Source organism: Mobula hypostoma, chromosome 20, assembly GCF_963921235.1.
Source record: "Mobula hypostoma chromosome 20, sMobHyp1.1, whole genome shotgun sequence".
NCBI classification, from domain to species: domain Eukaryota; kingdom Metazoa; phylum Chordata; class Chondrichthyes; order Myliobatiformes; family Myliobatidae; genus Mobula; species Mobula hypostoma.
In genome coordinates this window covers 58,036,416-58,058,736 of record NC_086116.1, presented here as the reverse complement: position 1 = coordinate 58,058,736, position 22,321 = coordinate 58,036,416, and the positions used below count along the sequence as shown (strand labels likewise).

The 22,321-nt window shown below is 41.6% G+C and overlaps 1 protein-coding gene across 1 annotated transcript in view; it reads right to left on the bottom strand.

Moving 5' to 3' along the window:
* Nucleotides 1-22,321, bottom strand: part of ube2h (ubiquitin-conjugating enzyme E2H (UBC8 homolog, yeast)) — a 126,186-nt gene that overhangs the window by 9,569 nt on the left and 94,296 nt on the right. Inside the window, exons 4-6 of the mRNA XM_063073018.1 lie at nucleotides 18,896-18,935; nucleotides 16,894-16,946; nucleotides 1,750-1,878 (exon numbers count right to left, since the gene is read on the bottom strand). Coding sequence (XP_062929088.1) covers nucleotides 1,750-1,878; nucleotides 16,894-16,946; nucleotides 18,896-18,935 — 222 coding nt within the window. The remainder of the gene's footprint in view (nucleotides 1-1,749; nucleotides 1,879-16,893; nucleotides 16,947-18,895; nucleotides 18,936-22,321) is intronic.

Genomic DNA, 22,321 nt, shown 5'->3' with positions numbered 1-22,321 from the left:
ACTACTGCACAGAGTCTTGTCATCTTCAGAAGTTTTCGGATGACTCTGCCATAGTTGGATGCATCAGCAAGGGAAATGAGGCGGAGTACAGGGCTACGGTAGGAAACTTTGTCACATGGTGTGAGCAGAATTATCTGCAGCTTAACGTGAAAAAGACTAAGGAGCTGGTGGTAGACCTGAGGAGAGCCAAGGTACCCGTGACCCGTTTCCATCCAGGGGGTCAGTGTGGACATGGTGGAGGATTATAAATACTTGGGGATACGAATTGACAATAAACTGGACTGGTCAAAGAATACTGAGGCTGTCTACAAGAAGGGTCAGAGCCGTCTCTATTTCCTGAGGAGACTGAGGTCCTTTAACATCTGCCGGACAATGCTGGGGATGTTCTACGAGTCTGTGGTGGCCAGTGCTATCATGTTTGCTGTTGTGTGCTGGGGCAGCAGGCTGAGGGTAGCAGACACCAACACAATCAACAAACTCATTCGTAAGGCCAGTGATGTTGTGGGGATGGAACTGGACTCTCTCACAGTGGTGTCTGAAAAGAGGATGCTGTCCAAGTTGCATGCTATCTTGGTCAATGTCTCCCATCCACTACATAATGTACTGGGTGGGCACAGGAGTACATTCAGCCAGAGACTCATTCCACCGAGATGCAGCACAGAGCGTCATAGGAAGTCATTCCTGCCTGTGGCCATCAAACTTTACAACTCCTCCCTTGGAGGGTCAGACACCCTGAGCCAATAGGCTGGTCCGGGACTTATTTCATAATTTACTGGCATTATTTACATATTACTGTTTAACTATTTATGGTTCTATTACTATTTATTATTTCTAGTGCAACTGTAACAAAAACCAATTTCCCCCGGGATCAATAAAGTATGACTATGACTAATGCTACCTCCTAAATCTCTCCTCCTGTCTCCTCTGAAGATTTTAAATCCTGAACCATTGAGTTGCCAGACCTGCCTATCCTTTAACCATAACCATGATCAACATGATAGCAACAATATGAAATTAATCTCTGCCTTCAGTTAATGAAGCTTGCTTGTTAGGCTTTCTATTGAAACTAACAGCATGGGCTTACATTCCTCCCATGTGCCTGGAGACTTAGTTTTCTTTCTATAGTTGTCTGCTCTTCACATCCACCTAAATTAGTTTAAATTCTCCCTAACAGTCGCCACCCACAGCTCTAATCTACTAATTAAATTTGCTGACGATACTACATTGATTGGCCTTATCTCAAACAATAATGAGGTGGCCTACAGGGAAGAAGTCATCTCTCTGACACAGTGGTATCAAGAAAACAACCTCTCCCTCAATGTCACAAAAACAAAGGAGCTGGTTGTGGATTACAGGAGGAATGGGGATGGGCTAACCCTTATTGACAACAATGGATCTGGGGTTGAGAAGGTAAACAGCTTTAAATTCCTCAGCATCCATATCACCGAGGCCCTCACGTGGTCTGTACACGCCAGCTGTCTGGTGAAAATGGCACAACAGCGCCTCTTTCACCTCAGACGGTTAAGGAAGTTTGGTATGGGCTCCCAAATCCTAAGGACTTTCTACAGGGGCACAGTTGAGAGCATCCTGACTGGCTGCATCCTCTCTAATTATGCTCTCTGTGATTCAGGCATGCCTAATAACGGTATTGGATTACTCAGAACCATCGACCTTCCTTTCTCCATTTTTTAAATGATTGAACTTTGAATCACTTTATGATATTAAATACTATTGTAAAGCAACTCTTACCTTTTATTTTCTGTTTATACTCTTCTGGTCGATGGAGGTACATAGCTGCAGCATCACCATTTAGAGGGTCAATAGGATTTGGGTAGGCCAGAAGCTGGGGGAGGAACGACTCAAATATATTGGTGAGATCTGCATGGAAAATACATGATCCTGATTAGTCCATTGTTGAATGCCAGGACTACTGTAACATACAAACTACAACCCTGCTACACCCGCAAGTCACTGGTAGGGAAAGAGCCAAATCCAGAACCCAGAAACCTGCTTTTTCAGCAAGATATCCAAAGAATATATCATCCTGTTCAAAAATTCTAAATGTCATTGTGAAGATCAAAGCAACTGCAAATGCTGAAAATCTTTGAAACTACTAGAAGGCTGCACCTGTGAGAGGAGAATCATTATTAGCATTGCAAATCAAAGACTTCTGTCAGAACTGTTCTGTCAAAGGGTCTTCAACTGTTAACAAACTGTTTCTCTTCCCACAGATACAGCCTGCCCAGCTGGAAATTTCCAGCAGCTTTTAAACACAAATAGACATACTGTGGTTCCTATTTTCTAGAAAAAGGAACACTTCATTCAGTTACTCCAAGGAGTTCAGGTGCACATTGCAACAATCAAGACTTCAGATTCCGACAACAGATATCCACCCCAATCCACAAGTGATCGCCTCACCGACAGAGAAACACCTTCCCTCACCAGAAATGCCATGATCACTGAAATTTCCTCATCTGAAAGATTGACAGAAAGTAGATCCTGAATGGTCAAAGCTTATAAACTGAGAAACAGCCCCTTTTCCAGTTCTCCATACGCAAGGAAGCTCGACGAACACACATTAAAATTGACCAAGTACTCTCCACAAGTAGAAGGGTTTTAATTTCAAATCAGAGTTTGTAAGGTCCATCAGTTAGCCCGTATAGAGCACTGGCTCAGTGGAAGAATTCCTAATCTAAAAATATTAGATCTACTTTCCTGGCAAGATAATTATCAATAGAAGTATTGTAGAAACACTAGCACTGTTTTATTGAAGAAAGCAGCTTTACAAACTGTGCTCACCACCTACAGATGCAGAGGATTTTCTTTAGCAGTGATACAGGAGATAGGAACATTACTGGCAAGGTCAGCATCCTCAACCGATGGAGATGGTGGTAACAGAGCCACCAACTACCGCAACCTTTCTGAAAATGTACTCCCACAATGTTTTTGGGTAAGGAGCTTCTGGAATTTTTACTCAGCTATAAAGCCAATGACACATTTTCAAGTCAAGATGGTGAAAAACTTAGAGAAAAAACTGTAGATAACATTATTCTTTTGTATCAGTTACCTTTTGACTCAAGTAGCAACTGCGGAAATAGGAGATTCTGCTGGTGGCATTTATAAGTAATTGTGGTGCACCATTTTTAATGCTGGGCACTGCAGCCATGCATCTTTGGTAGAGGGGGCAGGTTCAGAGTGATGAACAAATTGTTTCATTCTTAAGTCCCTTGTTGGAGTTGCACTCATCTATGCAGATGAGTATTCCATTATATTGCTATTACTGTGCCTTCTAGAAAATGAAAAGGCTTTTGGGATAAGGATCTGAAAGTTATTTGCCAAAGAACACTTAGCTTCTGACCTATTCTGGCAGTCATACTATGTAAGTGGCTGACAAAGTTAGATGTTAGAGATGTTAATTTTTCCTCACTTATGTGGTATAACCATCTATGCCACAACGCTGCCTATTCTTGCTGCGTTCATACAAAGGCCACTTATTTTTAAGATATGAATGGCATGCCAGTAACTTAACAGGGGACTGTAAATAACCCCAAGTATAGGTGTATAGTAGTAGAATTTGTGTTAACAAGCACAAGAACATACGAACCACAAGTGAATGTGTAGGAAATAGATTCAATGTGATTATTATGAAAACGTGCATAGACCTGATGGGCCATAGACCTGCCTTCTCAGTTGTAAGGAACTAAGTTAAAGTTGCTGTCAATTGTTAAGTGCACTGTCACATTCAGTTCTTTTACCCTAATTTAGAATTAGTTTTGCTATTCTCAAAAGGGACGAGTCCAGTTTCATACATGTCATACATTTGCAAATGTTGAGAGTAGAATATAATATATACTAGAATAAAAAAACAAGGATGAAATGCTGAGATTTTAAAAGGCATTGGTCAGACCACATTTGAAGTATTAGAGAAGTATTGAGAGCAGTATTAGGCCCGTATCCAAGAAAATACGTGCTGGCTTTGGAGAGGGTTCCAGAGGAGGCTCACAAAATTTATTCCTGGAATGAAAGGGTTAACATAAGCACATTTGATGGCTCTGGGCCAGTACTCAATGGAGTACAGAAGAATGAAAGGGATCTCATAAAAAAAAATAAGAGTATTGAAAGGACTAGATAGCATGGACGTGGAGAATGTTTCCTATAGTGGGGAAGTCCAGGACCAGAGGGCACACTCAGTGTTGAGGGGTATCGATTTAAAACAGAGAAGGGGAATTTCTTTAGCCAGAGGATGGGAGTCTGTGGAATTCATTGCCACAGATAGCTGTGGAATTCATTGCCACAGATAGCTGTGGAGACCAAGTCATTGGGTATATTTCAACACACATCAAAGTTGCTTTGATGTGTGTTGCTTGAATTTCCAGCATCTGCAGAATTCCTGTTGTTTGGGTATATTTCAAGTGGAGATTGATAGGTAACAGGGAGAAGGCAGGAAAATAGGGTTGAGAAGGATAATAAATCAGCCATGATGGAATGGTCTAATTCTGCTCCTGTGTGTTAGGTCTTATTTCCAGGCACTTCATTCAAAGGGCCACCAGCTAAAAGTGCAGAGACTGAACACATGAACAGGCCATTAAACAACAGGAGTAGCACAGTGAATTCAATATGCTTCTCTCACATTTACACTGATCCAATTATCCCAACATCTTCAGGCTGAATTTTACACTTCAGTAGCTGCCTAGACAAAAATCCTACCACTAATTATTGCTCTACTCAGTAAAAATCAACTGAGGGAATTTTGAATCCATTCTTCATCAATGACATACATCAAAGTTGCTGGTGAACGCAGCAGGCCAGGCAGCATCTATAGGAAGAAGCGCAGTCGACGTTTCAGGCCGAGACCCTTCGTCAGGACTAACTGAAGGAAGAGTGAGTAAGGGATTTGAAAGCTGGAGGGGGAGGGGGAGATGCAAAATGATAGGAGAAGACAGGAGGGGGAGGGTTAGAGCCGAGAGCTGGACAGGTGATAGGCAGAAGGGGATACGAGAGGATCATGGGACAGGAGGTCCGGGAAGAAAGACGGGGGGGGGGGTGACCCAGAGGATGGGCAAGAGGTATATTCAGAGGGACAGAGGGAGAAAAAGGAGAGTGAGAGAAAGAATGTGTGCATTAAAAAGAGTAACAGATGGGGTACGAGGGGGAGGTGGGGCCTAGCGGAAGTTAGAGAAATCAATGTTCATGCCATCAGGTTGGAGGCTACCCATACGGAATATAAGGTCAATGACATTACTATTGGGTTTGATTTCACTTCAGTTTTAAATGTTAGCTGTGAAGCAGTTTGGAACATTAGGGGCATGAAAAGCACCAAGCTTGTTCCATCTTACACTGGCATGTGTAAATTTAGGAACAAACCCAAGAATGCATCAATAATATAAATTTACAGTTTAAATTCAAACTGGAAACTTGGGCTCATCTGCTGTTCATAATTGCCCGAGTTTTAGGATCTGGAAAAAAATGAACAAATAAAGATTGAGGAGATTTGTTCACTTTGCAAGGGTAAACAATGCAAGGAAAGAAATGGGGGGGGGGTGTTTTCTTCTAGAAAAGGCAATGGAAAACAAAGATGCTAGAAGAAGCCATGTATTTTAATAACATAAATTCAAGTGGCAATTAGCTTCATTTCTGGTCTTAATTGGGGGCTCAGGTACTGAAGAAGGTGAAAATTGAAAGTAAACTGAACTTGCAGGGGCAAATGAACAACTTTTTGATCACAGGATTTATTAGAAGAGGAAACAAATCCGGCCTCCCAGACACAAGCCACATTGATCATCCAGTATTTACATCCTTCATGTCCAAGGTAATATGTATATCTGCCCTCTGATGCATCACATTTCTTCCAAACTTTTTCTTTTTAATTACATTGTAAAAGGGACAACATCTGGCAGTGTTGCTCACAGTGAAAAATAAAGCGGTTCTCTACCAATCACTAACTGTGTGCCCTTATGAAGGGTCTCAGCCTGAATCATCAACTGTTTATTCTGCTCTATAGATGCTGCCTGACCTGCTGAGTTCCTCCAGCATTTTGTGTGTTGCTCTGGATTTCTTGTTATGAAATGCACATCTCCCTCTGCTGGTCGTTAGTGGTAGTGAAGGAGTATACTCCAATTTCTAATCATGCCTTCAGAGACTTTCTTCACTGCAGCCTTACCCAAGCAGATAAGACCTTGTGAAAACTTCCAACTTTTAAGTCCACCATGGAGAAAGATATGCATATAGAAAAAGAAAAACATGTTACAAATATAATCTTAAGTCTCATGTGTCTTCAGCTTCAATGCTCTTTTCAGAAAGTACCAACATATGTCCAGAATTGTGTGGGCAACTCTTAATAACTGTAGCAAATACGTACTTGGAAATGCAGGGAAACTTTACAACTCCATGAAAAGCACTACAAAGAAAGCATCTGACATCTTTTTTAAAAAATGCAATAACCCTTAAACTTCCAGAAAGTCTGACTTCTGTGGGGATATTATAGGAAATATTTGGAACTTATGAAGGTATAGCAGATTCTGTCAAAGGATAGGGTCTGATTGGCAAAACTCATATGGCATTGAGAAGTTGCAAAAGTGCACAATCCTTCATTTAATTGCCCGTGTTCATCTCACTATTCATCAAAGTTTAATTTAGTTGTACACTTAGACTTCAAGTCAGTTACAATCCTTCTCCAGATTTCCGAACTGAATCAAATGATCAGTGATGGACCAACATTGCTGAAATGGAGAGGATGACATTATAATTACAATTTTATCTCTTGGACTCTAATGCAATTATGAATTACGATTGATACCAAACTATTAAGAAATTACAACACTGAGCTGAATAAAATTAATCTCTGGGCACATGTTACAAAAAGAAATGGGGTCAGGAGTCAGGCGGCTTCTTAAGGTGGTAGTATTTAATAACTTCATAGATGATTTGCTCATAATTCACTTTCCTACACATTCCCCATAATTCAATAATCACTGCTGTCCATGCATGTATTCTGTGACTAGGTGCAAAAATTACTGCACATTGATAGAGAACCATAATTAAGATGGTGCCCATAATCAACTCATGGCTAAATGTTCATCTACATCACAAGATTCAAGGTCAATGAATGTCAAACAATAGGATACAACTGAGAGGTAGACTCACCTGTACCACTTATTGGAAGCTACCTCTAAATCTGGCTGTTCAGAAATACAACCCACGTTCAAGCACTGCTGCCAGTGCAAAAAAAATGCAACATAGATAATAAACAAGAGAATCTGCAGATGCTGGCAGTCCTGAACATCACTCACACACACACACACACAGTGCTGGAAAAACTCAACAAATCAGGCAGCATCTACGAAGGGGAATAAACAGTCGACGTTTCAGGCCGAGACTCTACATAAGGACCAATATATACTCCAGTTTTCAGAATCAGTCTTGCTGCCAAGGCCAAAATTTATCATGTATTAGGACAAGGCAGCAAGATAATGGCCCTGTTGTTCTTCCAAAGCATGGTGGTTGGGGGGGAGGGGGGGTGGAGTTGGACTGTATCCAAGACAGCAAACAAGCTTGGTTTAATACATTGCACTAAAGCATGACTTTGTATTTAGTCCCTAGTTCTGGATGTGACTTGAATACACATCTGCTGACTCAGGACTATCCAGACTCACGCAGCACAGAAACAGGTTCATCAGTGTACTGAGTTCACCCCAGCCATCATGAATCCATTTACATCAATCCCATTTCATTTTCCCCACACCCTCACCAGCTCCCTCCGGACTTCACCACCTGTATACAAGCAGACATTTAGAGGACAATTCATCTACCAACCCAAGTGTTTTTGGGTTGTAGGAGAAAAACTAATTACCCAGAGGAAAGCCACACAGTCTGAGAAACTGCAAACTTTCTACAGAAACCCAAAGTTAAGAATGAACCAAGACACTAGAATAACGTACCACTGTGCCTCCCAAGTCATCAGCCTTTATAGTTTTTGCCACACAGTATCAAGTATCCTGTTCCCCATGAGCAAAATAAAGGACAACAAAATAGTCATTTTGTCTGTGAGCCAGTAGGGTTGGTTGGTACCATCTGAAGGGAATAATGCTCATAGTGATTTTTGGCAAGGTATACATCGCTAGAGTTAGAAAATATGTGATAGCATTGTACCAGTGGTAGCTTTATTACATGGTGGGAGTTGATGACTTTCGATTTCACCATTTTTGGCACAGAAAAGGTGATACCTGAGCTCATCGACCTTGGTGGTCGATGCTTTTGGGGCACACAGGAGACATGTAAGCGCCTCCAGTTTGTCCGTCAGTTCTGGGGAGAGGTCCCATTCCTGACCCAACTCTAAGAATGTGTCCTGAGTTTCCCTGTTGCTGATCAGAAGTTTTAGGGCACTTGTCTCCCCTTTGCCTGCAAAAGCGCTTACAGTGTCACATCCTGTATATGCGTGCAACCCAATGAGAGCCCTACAAACCTCTACACCAACAGTGGCAGCAACCTTCCTGATGTCTACAAGCCTTGTACGGGTTCTCGTGCCACACTTCTGGAACAATGGGGCCTCAATCTTGTCACAAAATGCTAAAGACATGATAAAGACATCTGTGTCTTCTGAGCAGATCATGACAGATTGGTATCCCTCTCTTGCAGCATGGGCAGCATGGAGAAGTAGGCAGCCATCTGCTTCTTCTTGTTGACACTGAACAGCTGACACCTCCTCACTGTCTTGAGATGTGATTCTGTAACATTTGTCATTCACAGTTGCATACAGAATCTTCTCCTGTAGCTTTGCTCTATACTCCGCCTTCCTCCATTCATGGACTATGAAGCTAATGAGACTATTTTTGTTACTGACTTTGGTCAGGAAGCTCCTCCACTGCCTCACCATCTGTGTGCCTGTGATACCTTGCAACTCATGACCAGTCTCTTCACCCCGTAGAGATCTTTCACTATTCTTGATAGAGTTCTCCCTGTATGTGTTGAACACAACATCTGTTCTGCTACTCTGACTGCCTTCCCTCACAGCCATACCCAGGATTGTTGTGGCAACATCTCTGAAAGTAACTTGATCACCTGCTTCCTCATCTTTCCGGATTCTTGGCCGCTGTAGCTCCGCATGATAAAGCTCTGATTTGTTGCCTTGCACCATCTCCCTTAACTGTCCCAGGAATACACTGCAGTGCTCAGCTGTTATGTAGTAATGCTTGATAGCTCCAGCATTCGGGCTGAACCGTGATGTGCCTCCAGGAGTCTGTGTGTCTTTGTTCACTGTGGCTTCAATAGCCTGGTCCACAGGGATCTGCCCAAAGGGGTTGTTACTTGACAGCTGCACTGAGAATTGGCCTGTCTTGAAGGTCTCATACACAGAAGGATTCTTCTCTGGGAGCTTCATCATCTGAGCAAAGTAAGGGGACAGGTACTTGGCACAAGTCGTCTTATCATAGGCAAAGCACCATGGGATCATGAGTTCTTATAGCATGGAGGTGCAACTTCCAGTCCCCCTCACAGAAAGCTACCACCATTGCATTGCTATCACATATTTTCTAGCACTAGGGGTGTATACTTTGCCAAAAATCACTAAAAGAATTATTCCCCACAGATGGTACCAGTGGCCCAAATTTGGGGTCCTGGCTCACAAGACTAATATGCAACGTTACTTGATGAAAGCCATTAAGCAACATGAAACAGATTGTCTGAAAGGATGGGAGAAAGACATTCAACAATAAAACAAGTAATTCTCTCATGTTTCCCCACTATGGGGTAAAAGCAAAGACTGGCACCAAAGTTCAGAGTCAAATTTGTTATCAGAGTACATACAATGTCACCACATACAACCCTGAGATTTTTTTTCTGTGGGCATACGTAGCAAATCTACAGAACAATAACTAATCAGGATGAGTGGACAACAAAGTGTGCAAATGAAAATGTAAATAGCAATAAATAACAAGCATGAAACAACGAAAAGGAGTCCTTAAAGTGAGACCATCTTTTGTGGGAACACCAGAAGTAGAATGAGAATGCTCAAGAGGAGTAGTAACTGTTCTTGAAACTAGTGGTACAAGTCCTGAGACACTTGCGCCTTCTACCTGATGACAGCAGCGAGAAAAGAATATGGCCTGGGTGGTGAGAATCTTTGATGATGGATGCTGCGTTTCCATGGCAATGTTTCATGTAGATGTGCTCAATGGTTGGGAAGGATTTACCTGTAAGATATTGGGCCGAATCCACTACCTTTTGTAGGATTTTCTGCTCAAAAGCACTGGTGTTCCCATACCAGGCAGTAATGCAGCCTGTCAGCACACTTTCCACCACCACACATCTAATAGAAGTTTGCCAGGGTTTTGATGACATGCTGAATCTCCGCAGACTCCAGCCCAAGGAAGTAGAGGCACCATTGTGCTTTCTTTGCAATTATATTTATATGATGGGTCCAGGACAGGTCCTTTGTGATCGTGACGCCCAGCAATTTAAAGTTATAGTCCTCCTGCACCTCTGATGATTACTGGCTAATGGACCTCCAGTTTCCCTCTCCTGAAGTCTATCAGTTCTTCGGTCTTATTGACATAATATGGTGGAATTCTTCATTAACATGGAGAGTGACGTAGTTAATTCAGAAACAAAGGTTCTGAACTTTAAGAGGGGTAACTTTGAAGGTATGAGACGTGAATTAGCTAAGATAGACTGGCAAATGACACTTCAAGGATTGACGGTGGATATGCAATGGCAGGCATTTAAAGGTTGCATGGATGAACTACAACAATTGTTCATCCCAGTTTGGCAAAAGAATAAATCAAGGAAGGTAGTGCACCCGTGGCTGACAAGAGAAATTAGGGATAGTATCAATTCCAAAGAAGTAGCATACAAATTAGCCAGAGAAAGTGGCTCACCTGAGGACTGGGAGAAATTCAGAGTTCAGCAGAGGAGGACAAAGGGCTTAATTAGGAAGGGGAAAAAAGATTATGAGAGAAAACTGGCAGAGAACATAAAAACGGACTGTAAAAGCTTTTATAGATATGTAAAAAGGAAAAGACTGATAAAGACAAATGTAGGTCCCCTGCAAACAGAAACAGGTGAATTGATTATGGGGAGCAAGGACATGGCAGACCAATTGAATAATTACTTTGGTTCTGTCTTCACTAAGGAGGACATAAATAATCTTCCAGAAATAGTAAGGGACAGAGGGTCCAGTGAGATGGAGGAACTGAGCGAAATACATGTTAGTAGGGAAGTGGTGTTAGGTAAATTGAAGGGATTGAAGGCAGATAAATCCCCAGGGCCAGATGGTCTGCATCCCAGAGTGCTTAAGGAAGTGGCCCAAGAAATAGTGGATGCATTAGTGATAATTTTTCAAAACTCGTTAGATTCTGGACTAGTTCCTGAGGATTGGAGGGTGGCTAATGTAACCCCACTTTTTAAAAAAGGAGGGAGAGAGAAACCGGGGAATTATAGGCCGGTTAGCCTAACGTCGGTGGTGGGGAAACTGCTGGAGTCAGTTATCAAGGATGTGATAACAGCACATTTGGAAAGCGGTGAAATGATCGGACAAAGTCAGCATGGATTTGTGAAAGGAAAATCATGTCTGACGAATCTCATAGAATTTTTTGAGGATGTAACTAGTAGAGTGGATAGGGGAGAACCAGTGGATGTGGTATATTTGGATTTTCAAAAGGCTTTTGACAAGGTCCCACACAGGAGATTAGTGTGCAAACTTAAAGCACATGGTATTGGGGGTAAGGTATTGGTGTGGGTGGAGAATTGGTTAGCAGACAGGAAGCAAAGAGTGGGAATAAACGGGACCTTTTCAGAATGGCAGGCGGTGACTAGTGGGGTACCGCAAGGCTCAGTGCTGGGACCCCAGTTGTTTACAATATATATTAATGACTTGGATGAGGGAATTAAATGCAGCATCTCCAAGTTTGCGGATGACACGAAGCTGGGTGGCAGTGTTAGCAGTGAGGAGGATGCTAAGAGGATGCAGGGTGACTTGGATAGGTTGGGTGAGTGGGCAAACTCATGGCAGATGCAATTTAATATGGATAAATGTGAAGTTATCCACTTTGGTGGCAAAAATAGGAAAACAGATTATTATTTGAATGGTGGCCGATTAGGAAAAGGGGAGGTGCAACGAGACCTGGGTGTCATTATACACCAGTCATTGAAAGTGGGCATGCAGGTACAGCAGGCGGTGAAAAAGGCGAACGGTATGCTGGCATTTATAGCGAGAGGATTCGAGTACAGGAGCAGGGAGGTACTACTGCAGTTGTACAAGGCCTTGGTGAGACCACACCTGGAGTATTGTGTGCAGTTTTGGTCCCCTAATCTGAGGAAAGACATCCTTGCCATAGAGGGAGTACAAAGAAGGTTCACCAGATTGATTCCTGGGATGGCAGGTCTTTCATATGAAGAAAGACTGGATGAACTGGGCTTGTACTCGTTGGAATTTAGAAGATTGAGGGGGGATCTGATTGAAACGTATAAGATCCTAAAGGGATTGGACAGGCTAGATGCGGGAAGATTGTTCCCGATGTTGGGGAGGTCTAGAACGAGGGGTCACAGTTTGAGGATAGAGGGGAAGCCTTTTAGGACCGAGGTTAGGAAAAACTTCTTCACACAGAGTGGTGAATCTGTGGAATTCTCTGCCACAGCAAACTGTTGAGGCCAGTTCATTAGCTATGTTTAAAAGGAAGTTAGATATGGCCCTTGTGGCTACAGGGGTCACGGGGTATGGAGGGAAGGCTGGGTTCTGAGTTGGATGATCAGCCATGATCATAATAAATGGCGGTGCAGGCTTGAAGGGCCGAATGGCCTACTCCTGCACCTATTTTCTATGTTTCTATGTTTCTATGACATTGAGTGTGAGGTCGTTGTTGTTATGACACCACTCAGCCAAATTTTCAATCTCTCTCCTGTATGCTGATTCATCACCAGCTTTGACACAGCCCACAGCAGTGGTTTCATCAGCAAACTTGTATGTATGTGGCGTTGGAGCTGTAGTGCGGTCATAGGTGTAAAGTGAGTAGAGCACGGGGCCAAGTACACATACTTGTGGCGCTCCTCTGCTGATGGTGATTGTGGAGAAGCTGTTTTTACCAACCCGAACCGACTAAGTTCTGTAAGCGAGGAAATCCAGGATCCAACTGCACAAGGGGGTATCTGAGGCCCAGGTCTTGGAGTTTATTGATTAGTTTTGAAAGGATGATGGTATCAAATACTGAGCTGTAATCGATAAAGTACATCCTGATGTATGCATCTTTGCTGTCCAGATGTTCCAGGATTCTGTGAAGAGCCAGTAAGATGACATCTGCTGCAGACTTGCTGCTTTGGTAGGCGAACTGGAGCAGATCCAAGTTGCCACTCAGGTAGGAGTTGATATGCTTCAACACCAACCTCTCAAAACACTTCATCTCTATGGATGCAAGTGCCACTGGGTGACAGTCATTGAGACTGGTTACCACACTCTTCTTGAAGCCTGCTTGAAACAGGTGGGTACCACACACAGCTGAAGCGAGAGTTTGAGGATATCTGTGAATACACCAGCCAGTTGGTCAGCACTGGTCTTCAGTACTTCGCCAGGTACTCTGTCCAAACCAGAAGCTTTTCCTGGGTTCACTTGGATGTTACTCAGACAGCTGTCCCAAAAACTGGTGCAGCCATGATAGCCTGTACTGTCTGTGTAATATCATTCTACAATTGTGAGAAAACAACTATTCTAAAAAGGTTTGGAGAATGTGGTAAGCCCATAAGACAGAAATTAGCTACTGCCTAATGTAATCAACAACAAAACTGCAAAGTACTGGAGTGCTTGGTAGTCAACTAAATGAGGTACACGTCATCCTTCAACACACAATAGTAAAAACACAATAGACTTTATAGCTGCTTGAAACAATCAGACTGGCTCAAATTTTAAAAAGCTCTGCCCATAACAATCTAGGACTTTACTTCTGAAGTACAGAAGAACAAGGGGAGATTTGATAGAGGTATGCAAAATTATGAAGGGCAAATACAGCAGGCCTTTTCCACTGAGGTTGAGTGGGACTAGGACTAAAGTCATGGGTTAAGGGTGAAAGGTGAAATGTTTAAGGAGAACATGAGGGAGGGGGTACTTCTTCACTCAAAAGAAGGTGACAGTGTGGAATGAGCCACCAGTAGAAATGGTGGATGTGGGCTTGGTTTCAACATTTAAGATAAAAGTTTGGATAGGTACATGGATGGGAAGGGTACAGACAGGACATGGCAAGAGGGCCTGTTTCTGTGGTGTAACATTTTATGACAATGACAAATCTGTTTGGTGTCAAACTTTAGATTAGTAGTAACATTTTTAAAGAGCACTAATTGTTCCAATGAAAAGAGTATGGCTAAAATTAGCATCAAGTTTTTTCCACATTAAAGCACCTTAGAGGTAATTCAAGAGCACGGGGCGACGGGCACCGGCTCCACAGTACTGGCAGGGGCACGGGGCGATGGGCACTGGCTCTGCAGTACCAGGAGGGGCACGGGGCGACGGGCACCGGCTCCGAGTACCGGGGGGGGGGGCACGGGACAACAGGCACCCGCTCCGCAGCATGGGGGCACAGAATGATGGGCACCGGCTCCACAGTACCGGGGGGGCACGGGGCGACGGGCACCGGCTCCGCAGTACCAGCGGGGGCACAGGATGACGAGCACCGGCTCCGCAGCATGGGGGGCACGGGACGACAGGCACCGGCTCCACAGTACCGGAGGACACGGGTCGACGGGCACCGGCTCCACAGTACCGGGGGACACGGGTCGACGGGCACCGGCTCCACAGTACCGGGGGACACGGGTCGACGGGCACCGGCTCCACAGTACCGGGGGACACAGGTCGACGGGCACCAGCTCCATAGTACCGAGGGGACACGGGTCGACGGGCACCGGCTCCACAGTACCGGGGGACACGGGTCGACGGGCACCGGCTCCACAGTACCAGGGGGTACGGGGTGACGGGCACCCGCTCCGTAGCACAGGGGCACAGAATGATGGGCACCGGCTCCGCAGTACTGGCGGGGGCATGAGACGACGGGCACTGATTCTGCAGACCCAGAGGCACAAGAGGAACCCTGATGTTTTTAATGCATTTTAAAAATGCAAGCAGTCCAATTCTGGCAGAAATCAGCCCTTTCACATTTACTTTGCTGCTCTGTGCACAAAAACTTGAGATGTGAAGTGCTTTTTAAGTAGCTTGGGGCGGCACCATTCGGGGATTTATAACTTGCTTTTCCAGAAACAAGGTGCTCAGGATTCTGAGGCTCAGAAAGTACAAGTCAGACAACAAAAGTTGGAAATGCTCCAGTTGATAAAAAAAAGGAGTTGGATCTATTTGGATTGCTGATCCTGCTCAAGGACACGTGTATCAATTAGTTTACAGACATTTAAAGCTTTCAAAATTACTTATTGGGAATACATTAACAGTTCTCTTTTGATGGAAGTCTGATCCTAAAGTCAGGATCATTGAGTGATACAACATTAACATAACCTTTGAGCCACCAAGTCCAAACCAAAAGTCAGTCACAATGTTATCGTAATGGTTTGCTACCCATTTTTCAGGCTCCCATCAACTGCTCAAACCCCACTATTTACCTACACATTCAGAACAATTTACCGCAGCTAATCAATTTAAACAAGCTGTATGTTTTGGTGATGGGGAGGAAACCAGAGCACTCAGAGGAAACCTCTGCAGTAACTGGAACAATATGTAAACTCCATTAAAACAGCATTGCACATCAGGTTATGTTACATTATTTTACATCAACATAATCTCTTCTCAGTAGTTAAAAACTCTTTACACATTTCCAACACAGTTGTAAATTCTCTATGAGTCAGCCCCAAAGTAATCTTCAATTACCTTTTGAGCTTACTTGAATGCACCACTTTAATTGTTCAAGAGGCTTAACCCACAGATTAACATGCAGCTCTTATTGATTATAATTAAGCACCCATAAAGTGTACACATACAACAGATTAACTGATTGAAAATATTTGGCAGCATCAGTGTATGGTAAATTTACAAATACTTTTGAAAAGAAATGCCATTAATATTTGATCACTGTACAATTGTATGCATTCAATGATGCAATTTCTTACTGCTGTTTAACTTCTGTGAAAGATTATCTAGGTGTATAATTAACTACATGTACAACCATATTAATTGGTCTCTTGAAAGCATCAGTTACAATCAAGATGAATGGCATTCATTTCTGGTTGACTCATTATAGGAAGGCTGGGTAGGCTTTAGAGGGAATGCAGAGGAAATTTACCAGGATGCTATCTTAAGAGCATGTCTTAAGAGGAACAGCTGAGCAATCTTGGGGTTTTCTCTTCTCTGCTTTTCTCAAAGGAGGTTCAGAGATGACTTGATAGAAGTGTATATGATAATAAGAGACAGTGGACAGCCAGTGTCTTTCACAGGACCGAAACGACTAACACATGAGCATAATTTTAAGGTGATTGGAAGAGGGCACGGGAGGCTCGTCAGAGGTAGGTTGTTATTTTAACTAGAGTAGTGGGTGTGTGGAATGCACTGCTAAGGGTGGTACAATTACATTAGGGGGATTAAAGAGGCTCTTAGATATGCACAATGAAAACTGAAGGGCTATGCAGAAGAGAAGTGAGAAATTGATCTTGGAAAAGACTAAGAGGTCAGTGCAATATCATGGACTAAACATAAAAGCACAAGCTATGCTGTATAAATTTACTCAAGTTTGTCGTTTTGATCCCACTGCCTACGTGATCAAGACAAGAAACCAACTTCACTTAACAGGGATTATAGCTGTCTTCCAATACAAGACATCGTTATTTGCACAATGGCCACAGCTGGTTCTGGCAAGGCAAGCATTTATTGGTCATCCCTTATTTAGAACATTGGGAACAAAACACATTTTCAGTACTCACCATAAAGGGCTGTCCATGTCTGGTTAATTACATCTAGGCATACGGTTCCTGACCTGGAAAAAGTAAACAGTGACATTTGAACCAAGTTAGAGTTTAGGAACCAATGGCCCTGTCCAAAATCATGTTCAGTGGTGACTGGGAACAAAGGGTAAAAAAGTCAGACTGCCAACAGAGGAGGAACAGTTTTCTTTTTAAAGGAGTTAAATCAGTCTACAGTAATACACAAAACGGGTGGAGTGAAACCATCATTATCACTGGTAGACCCTACCGGTCAAAGTCATAAATACAGAAAGGTGCCAGAAAAGGGCCAGTATCATCATGAAGGATCCCACCCACTCTGCTCATGGATTGTCTCTCTCACTTCCATCAGGGAGGAGGCTATGTAGCATACAATCAATGTATATAGGCCATCTTATGTATTTATATTTGTGTTTTTTTTATTATGGTGTTCTTTATCTTACTTAGTTTTATTTGTGCGTCAATTATTTCATTCTCCTGCACCCTGCTGTACTGGAAATGCAACTAAACAATCTTGAAATCTTGGCCTACTAACTGCACAGTCAATTTCAGCTACAATAATTAAAGAAAATCCCTAAGAGGTTTCATTATAGTTTCTACATTGCTGTCAAAGCACAAGGCAAATTGATTATTTTAGTAGCAACATTCTTTATTCATTGCTTCCAAATACATGGCTGCCATTCACATTTATACCCCATCATTCCCTCAGTTCATTTAGCTTCATCAAGACCAATTCCTGGCTTGATGGGTTAGGAAACAAAATACTGCTGGAGGTTTTTTTTCCATACTTTCAAAAGACAAAACCAGGACAGTTACATTTTAGGATGTGAAATAAATGCTAGGCCTGCTGAATAAAAAGATCTTGAAGACAGGTTTAAAGAACAGATTTTAAAGTCAAGCTTTTGTTTTTAAAAAAAATGGCATGGTAATTAAAATAATTTTCCCTTAAAATTGTGAACATTGAGATTATGTTCTCAGCTACAAGACCTCATACCCACTGTACCAGAAAGTGTCTGGTCCCAGACATTTCCATAAAGCTAAAATAGAAATTGAAAAAAGGTCAGTGAAGGTTGTAATAGCGGATGGATTTTAAGGAAAAAGATTGCAAGTGCTTTTGCCAAACAAAAAATATTGTTTGATAATTGGAATTTGTCTTATATTACTCATGATAGCAACCCCTCTGACATAGGAAACCACTGGATTCCCTTTATTTTGTACTATTTCATGATAAGCTGTAAAGAATAAAGAACGTATGATCATAACTACAGATCCATGTAGTTTTACTATGAATTAAGGTATCTTAACAGCTCATATCTAGCCTCATCTTAACTGACATTATTTCCAGTAGGCATTTGAAAAGATTGAAGAGGTACTTGAAAGAACATAAAATGAACAGGCATTCTTGATCATAAAGTAATGCAACAGATGCATCTAAAACTCAGTCAAGAAAATGTGAGTCTGCTCCTATGAAGAATCTATTTCATTCTGATTCTGAGGCCTACAGATAGTATAGAATTTTAGATGATTTTGTATAAAAGATCCACTATTTCTAAATTAAACAATACAAAAAAATTACTCACTTCAATAATAGTACTGAAATCTTGATGATACTGTTCAATGAATGGTCTTTGAATCCACCAATAACACAAACATCTGCTTGAATTTCTTGGTCCAAACCTCTTCACTTCCCAAAATAGACTTTAAAATACTTCTGTTTCTTCCGAATTTTACAGTTACCATATGTAGAAGAGCCATAGGAATACATGCCTTAATAGATACATTTTGGCATGCACATGAAATTTAATTTTAGTGCTTTGAAGAATTAGATCAGCCCAATTTGTCTTAGTAATATGCAACCAAGGAAATCTAACAACACCTCCATCCTAACCAATAATAGTATCAAAGTGACTCTCCAGTACTTTATCTTGTCTTGTATCATTCTCATCTCACTCTTTCAGCTGCTACTGAAGACAGAGTTACTTACGCTTCATCGATGTTTGGATGGAAAATTTTATTCATGAACCCTGAAAACAAGCATATGAAAATCAGTTAACTGCTGAGAAATGGAAAGAAAAACAGCAACACATGGACAAAATTGGAGCACAAGCTATCAGATCTAGTGTTCTTTTGACGTGTGTGGAGGGTGCTGGAAACAGACAACATATTTATAAAGTAAAAATGATCTCCGCATGGCATGTTGCTCTAAATATACAGCACCTTTTCCATTATGTTAACAGCACAGATGCAATACTCCCAGGAAATATGCTGTACACCATGAACGGAATGAAACTGTATGATGTTGCTGTACTTGCTGCTAGCTTGGCTCAATTACCGCAAGTCAAAACATGTTGCATAATTACCACAGATTATCAAAACGTTTTTTGTAATGTAGCCCTGCAACTCCTTCCCAAGATTTTTCAAATGAAAGAGTAATTATGGTTACTTGTGTAAAGAATTTCCAGACTTGAGCCCTATAAATGCATAGGGAAAGGTAAATATTGCATACAGCAGGGGATAGAGCAGGAAACCCATTATCACCATGAACAGGCTTCAATATCAAGTCTACAGTGACAAAGTTGCATTATGCAAGGACATTTGGAACCATGTTTAAATTAGTAATCAGATATATCAAGCTGATAGTGTAGTTCATTTCACCATTCAAGATCACATTAATATTTAAACATAAATGCAGTGAACTTCACAAGATTGCAAGTTAGTCTCTTTATTGTCTAGGGAAAAGTCAAACAGGGCAGCAAAGTATTAGATCAGCATACTAAACGACAGTAATGATGTTATTAAGACTGACTAACCTGCTTTCAATTTTTTTAAATATAAAGTACAAACTTCACTATATTTCTCAACAACATGATAATTACTTACTTTTTGCTTTTCTTGATTGGTTCATACTCATCTGACTAAATGGCATGGACCAAAAAAACCAATCCAGCTGCCGGATGGCATTTGTTCAAAAGCAACAACAAAGCCTGATCACATCCTTACCTGTCACTTGAAGCACACTTTCCACTAAAAGTGAATAAAAGAAACAAACCTGAAAAGTTGAACCATTCCAAATGATAATCAGGCTGTCATCATCTCACTTAACACATGGACTTCCTAAAATCTCCAAAATACTCATTTAAAAAATCAAACGTATTCACAAATTCCTGTTGTCAGTTCTAACCTGCCCCACAATTTGCTGGACACAAGGGGGAGTCCCAGCTGCCAAGAGCAAACAGGAAATTAGCACAGACAGCAAATTCAAGACCAACTACCTAAGATTACAGAAAACTACCAACCGGTGCATTGATATTTGCCAACAGTTTCAACAAAATTAGGACAACTACGCGTTTTCAGGATTTGGACAAGCGCTTCACAAGCAAATGTTGAATGAATATGAATTTTTGTACAGTTACAATATATTTTATAACAATAGAAAATCATATTTTTATATCTACAGCTTTTTAAAATCATTTAAAAAAAATCAATGAATTACCTAATAAGACAGAGCTGAGCCTTTGAGGTGTGGGCATTAATCATATTCAATGGAATCAAATCACACAGTAAATTTGGTCACTCAAAATTGAGCATCGAGGTACCGTAAATCAGCAAAACTGTACACATGACAATCAGCAACAATGCAGTCTTGCAACTACTGCAGAGTATCACTGCATGCAAAAGAGCACTGAAGCAGTAGCAGGCAGAAATGAGACACCATCGCTGTGAAGCCATAATTGCAGGCTATGTGTGCTAAGCAACATAAACAAGCAAATGGACAAAGCCACACTGAGACCAGATCAAAGCTCTGCAATTACATCAGTTGTTATTATGAATAATAATGGACAATTAGACAGTTAACGACATGTGGCAACATCAAGGATGGTCATATCTAAAAGAGTGCAAAAGACAATACTGGAGTACTCATAACTACTTTCAATCATAAGTTCGGAATAGATGATTCAGCTTGGCTTCCTTCCAAGATCCCCACAGTAGCCAGTATTCAACTAATTCAACTCACTTCACACAATATCGAGAATAGTAAGTAGTTACCACTCGATACAGTAAAGGCAACGGAACTAAAGATGTCGCACTAGTGACACTGAAGACGTGCGCTACAGATCTAATGCTAAATCCAGCCAGGGTGTTCCAGTACAGAAATGCATCTGACGTTGTGGAAAATTGCCCAAGTGCATAATAATTCACCATAAGCAAGGCAAAGACAATTTGGGCCAACTGTCATCCAGTCAGTCCACTCTCAGCCATTAGTGATGGCATGTAATGTTGACTCCTACTCATTTGGACCAGCCATTGAAATACTGTGGACAAAAGAGCTTGTCAAAGATTGGGTATCCTGTAAGCAGGTAATCCACCGTTTGACACTCCAAAACCTTCCTGCCATTGACAAAGCACATGCCCGCATCTATGGAGAGAAGTACTAAAAATAAATAAAATAATCACCATTTTGGGCCAAGACCCTTCATCAGAACGCTTAGATGCTGTCTGACCTGCTGAGTTCCTCCAGCATTTTGTTATTCTGAATTTTCAGCATCTGCAGAAGCTCCTGCATTTATGAATTGTGAAAGGATTAATTTGTGAGTATACTGTTTCACAAGGCTGAAACTGACTGATGGGGAATTAACTAAAAACAGGGCAGCAATGGGCAATACCAGAGCATATCTGGTGGATGAGAGTTTAGGACAGATATTAGAGGAAGATTTTTTTTTCAAATCAGAGTGATAGGAGCCTGAAATGCACTGCTAGGGTGGTGATAAAGACTAATATAATGGGGCACATTTAAGAGACTCTTAGATAGGCACATAGATGTAAGAAAAATGGAGGGTTATTAGCTGTGCAAAGTGAAGGTTTCGATTGATGGGTTTATTATATAGGTCCGCACAACTTTGTGGGCCAAAGGGCCACTACTGAGCTGTAAGGTTCAATGTTCTATCCTTTTTAAAAATAAAATAAAATCACTTGTTATCACCAGCATTGGATCGAAAATAGTGATTCTTGATGAAAAATATGCAATTTAATTGAAGGAAAGGCAGAACTACTACAAATCAAGAACAATATTATACATTCAAGTGGTAGTGATTTAGAATAATAGTTGATTGTAGCCATTGCAGCAAGACCAGAATATGCAGGAAACCACCAATTTACACCTGTTCAGGTCATGAAAATTTGCCCTTACAGAATTCACAAATCACTATCTAAAATTTGTGATACAAAACAAAATTTGCTCTCTTGGAATTTATGAAAGCAAAGTAAGTAACTTGTTTTTCCAGCTTGTGTTTTTGGCACGTGTGCAGATGATGCAGTTTTACATTATGGAGAAATGATCACGAAGTAAACTATTTTCTAGTATCACGACCACCACCCACCCTCAACGCGAGGGTTGCCTGTATACCAGGAT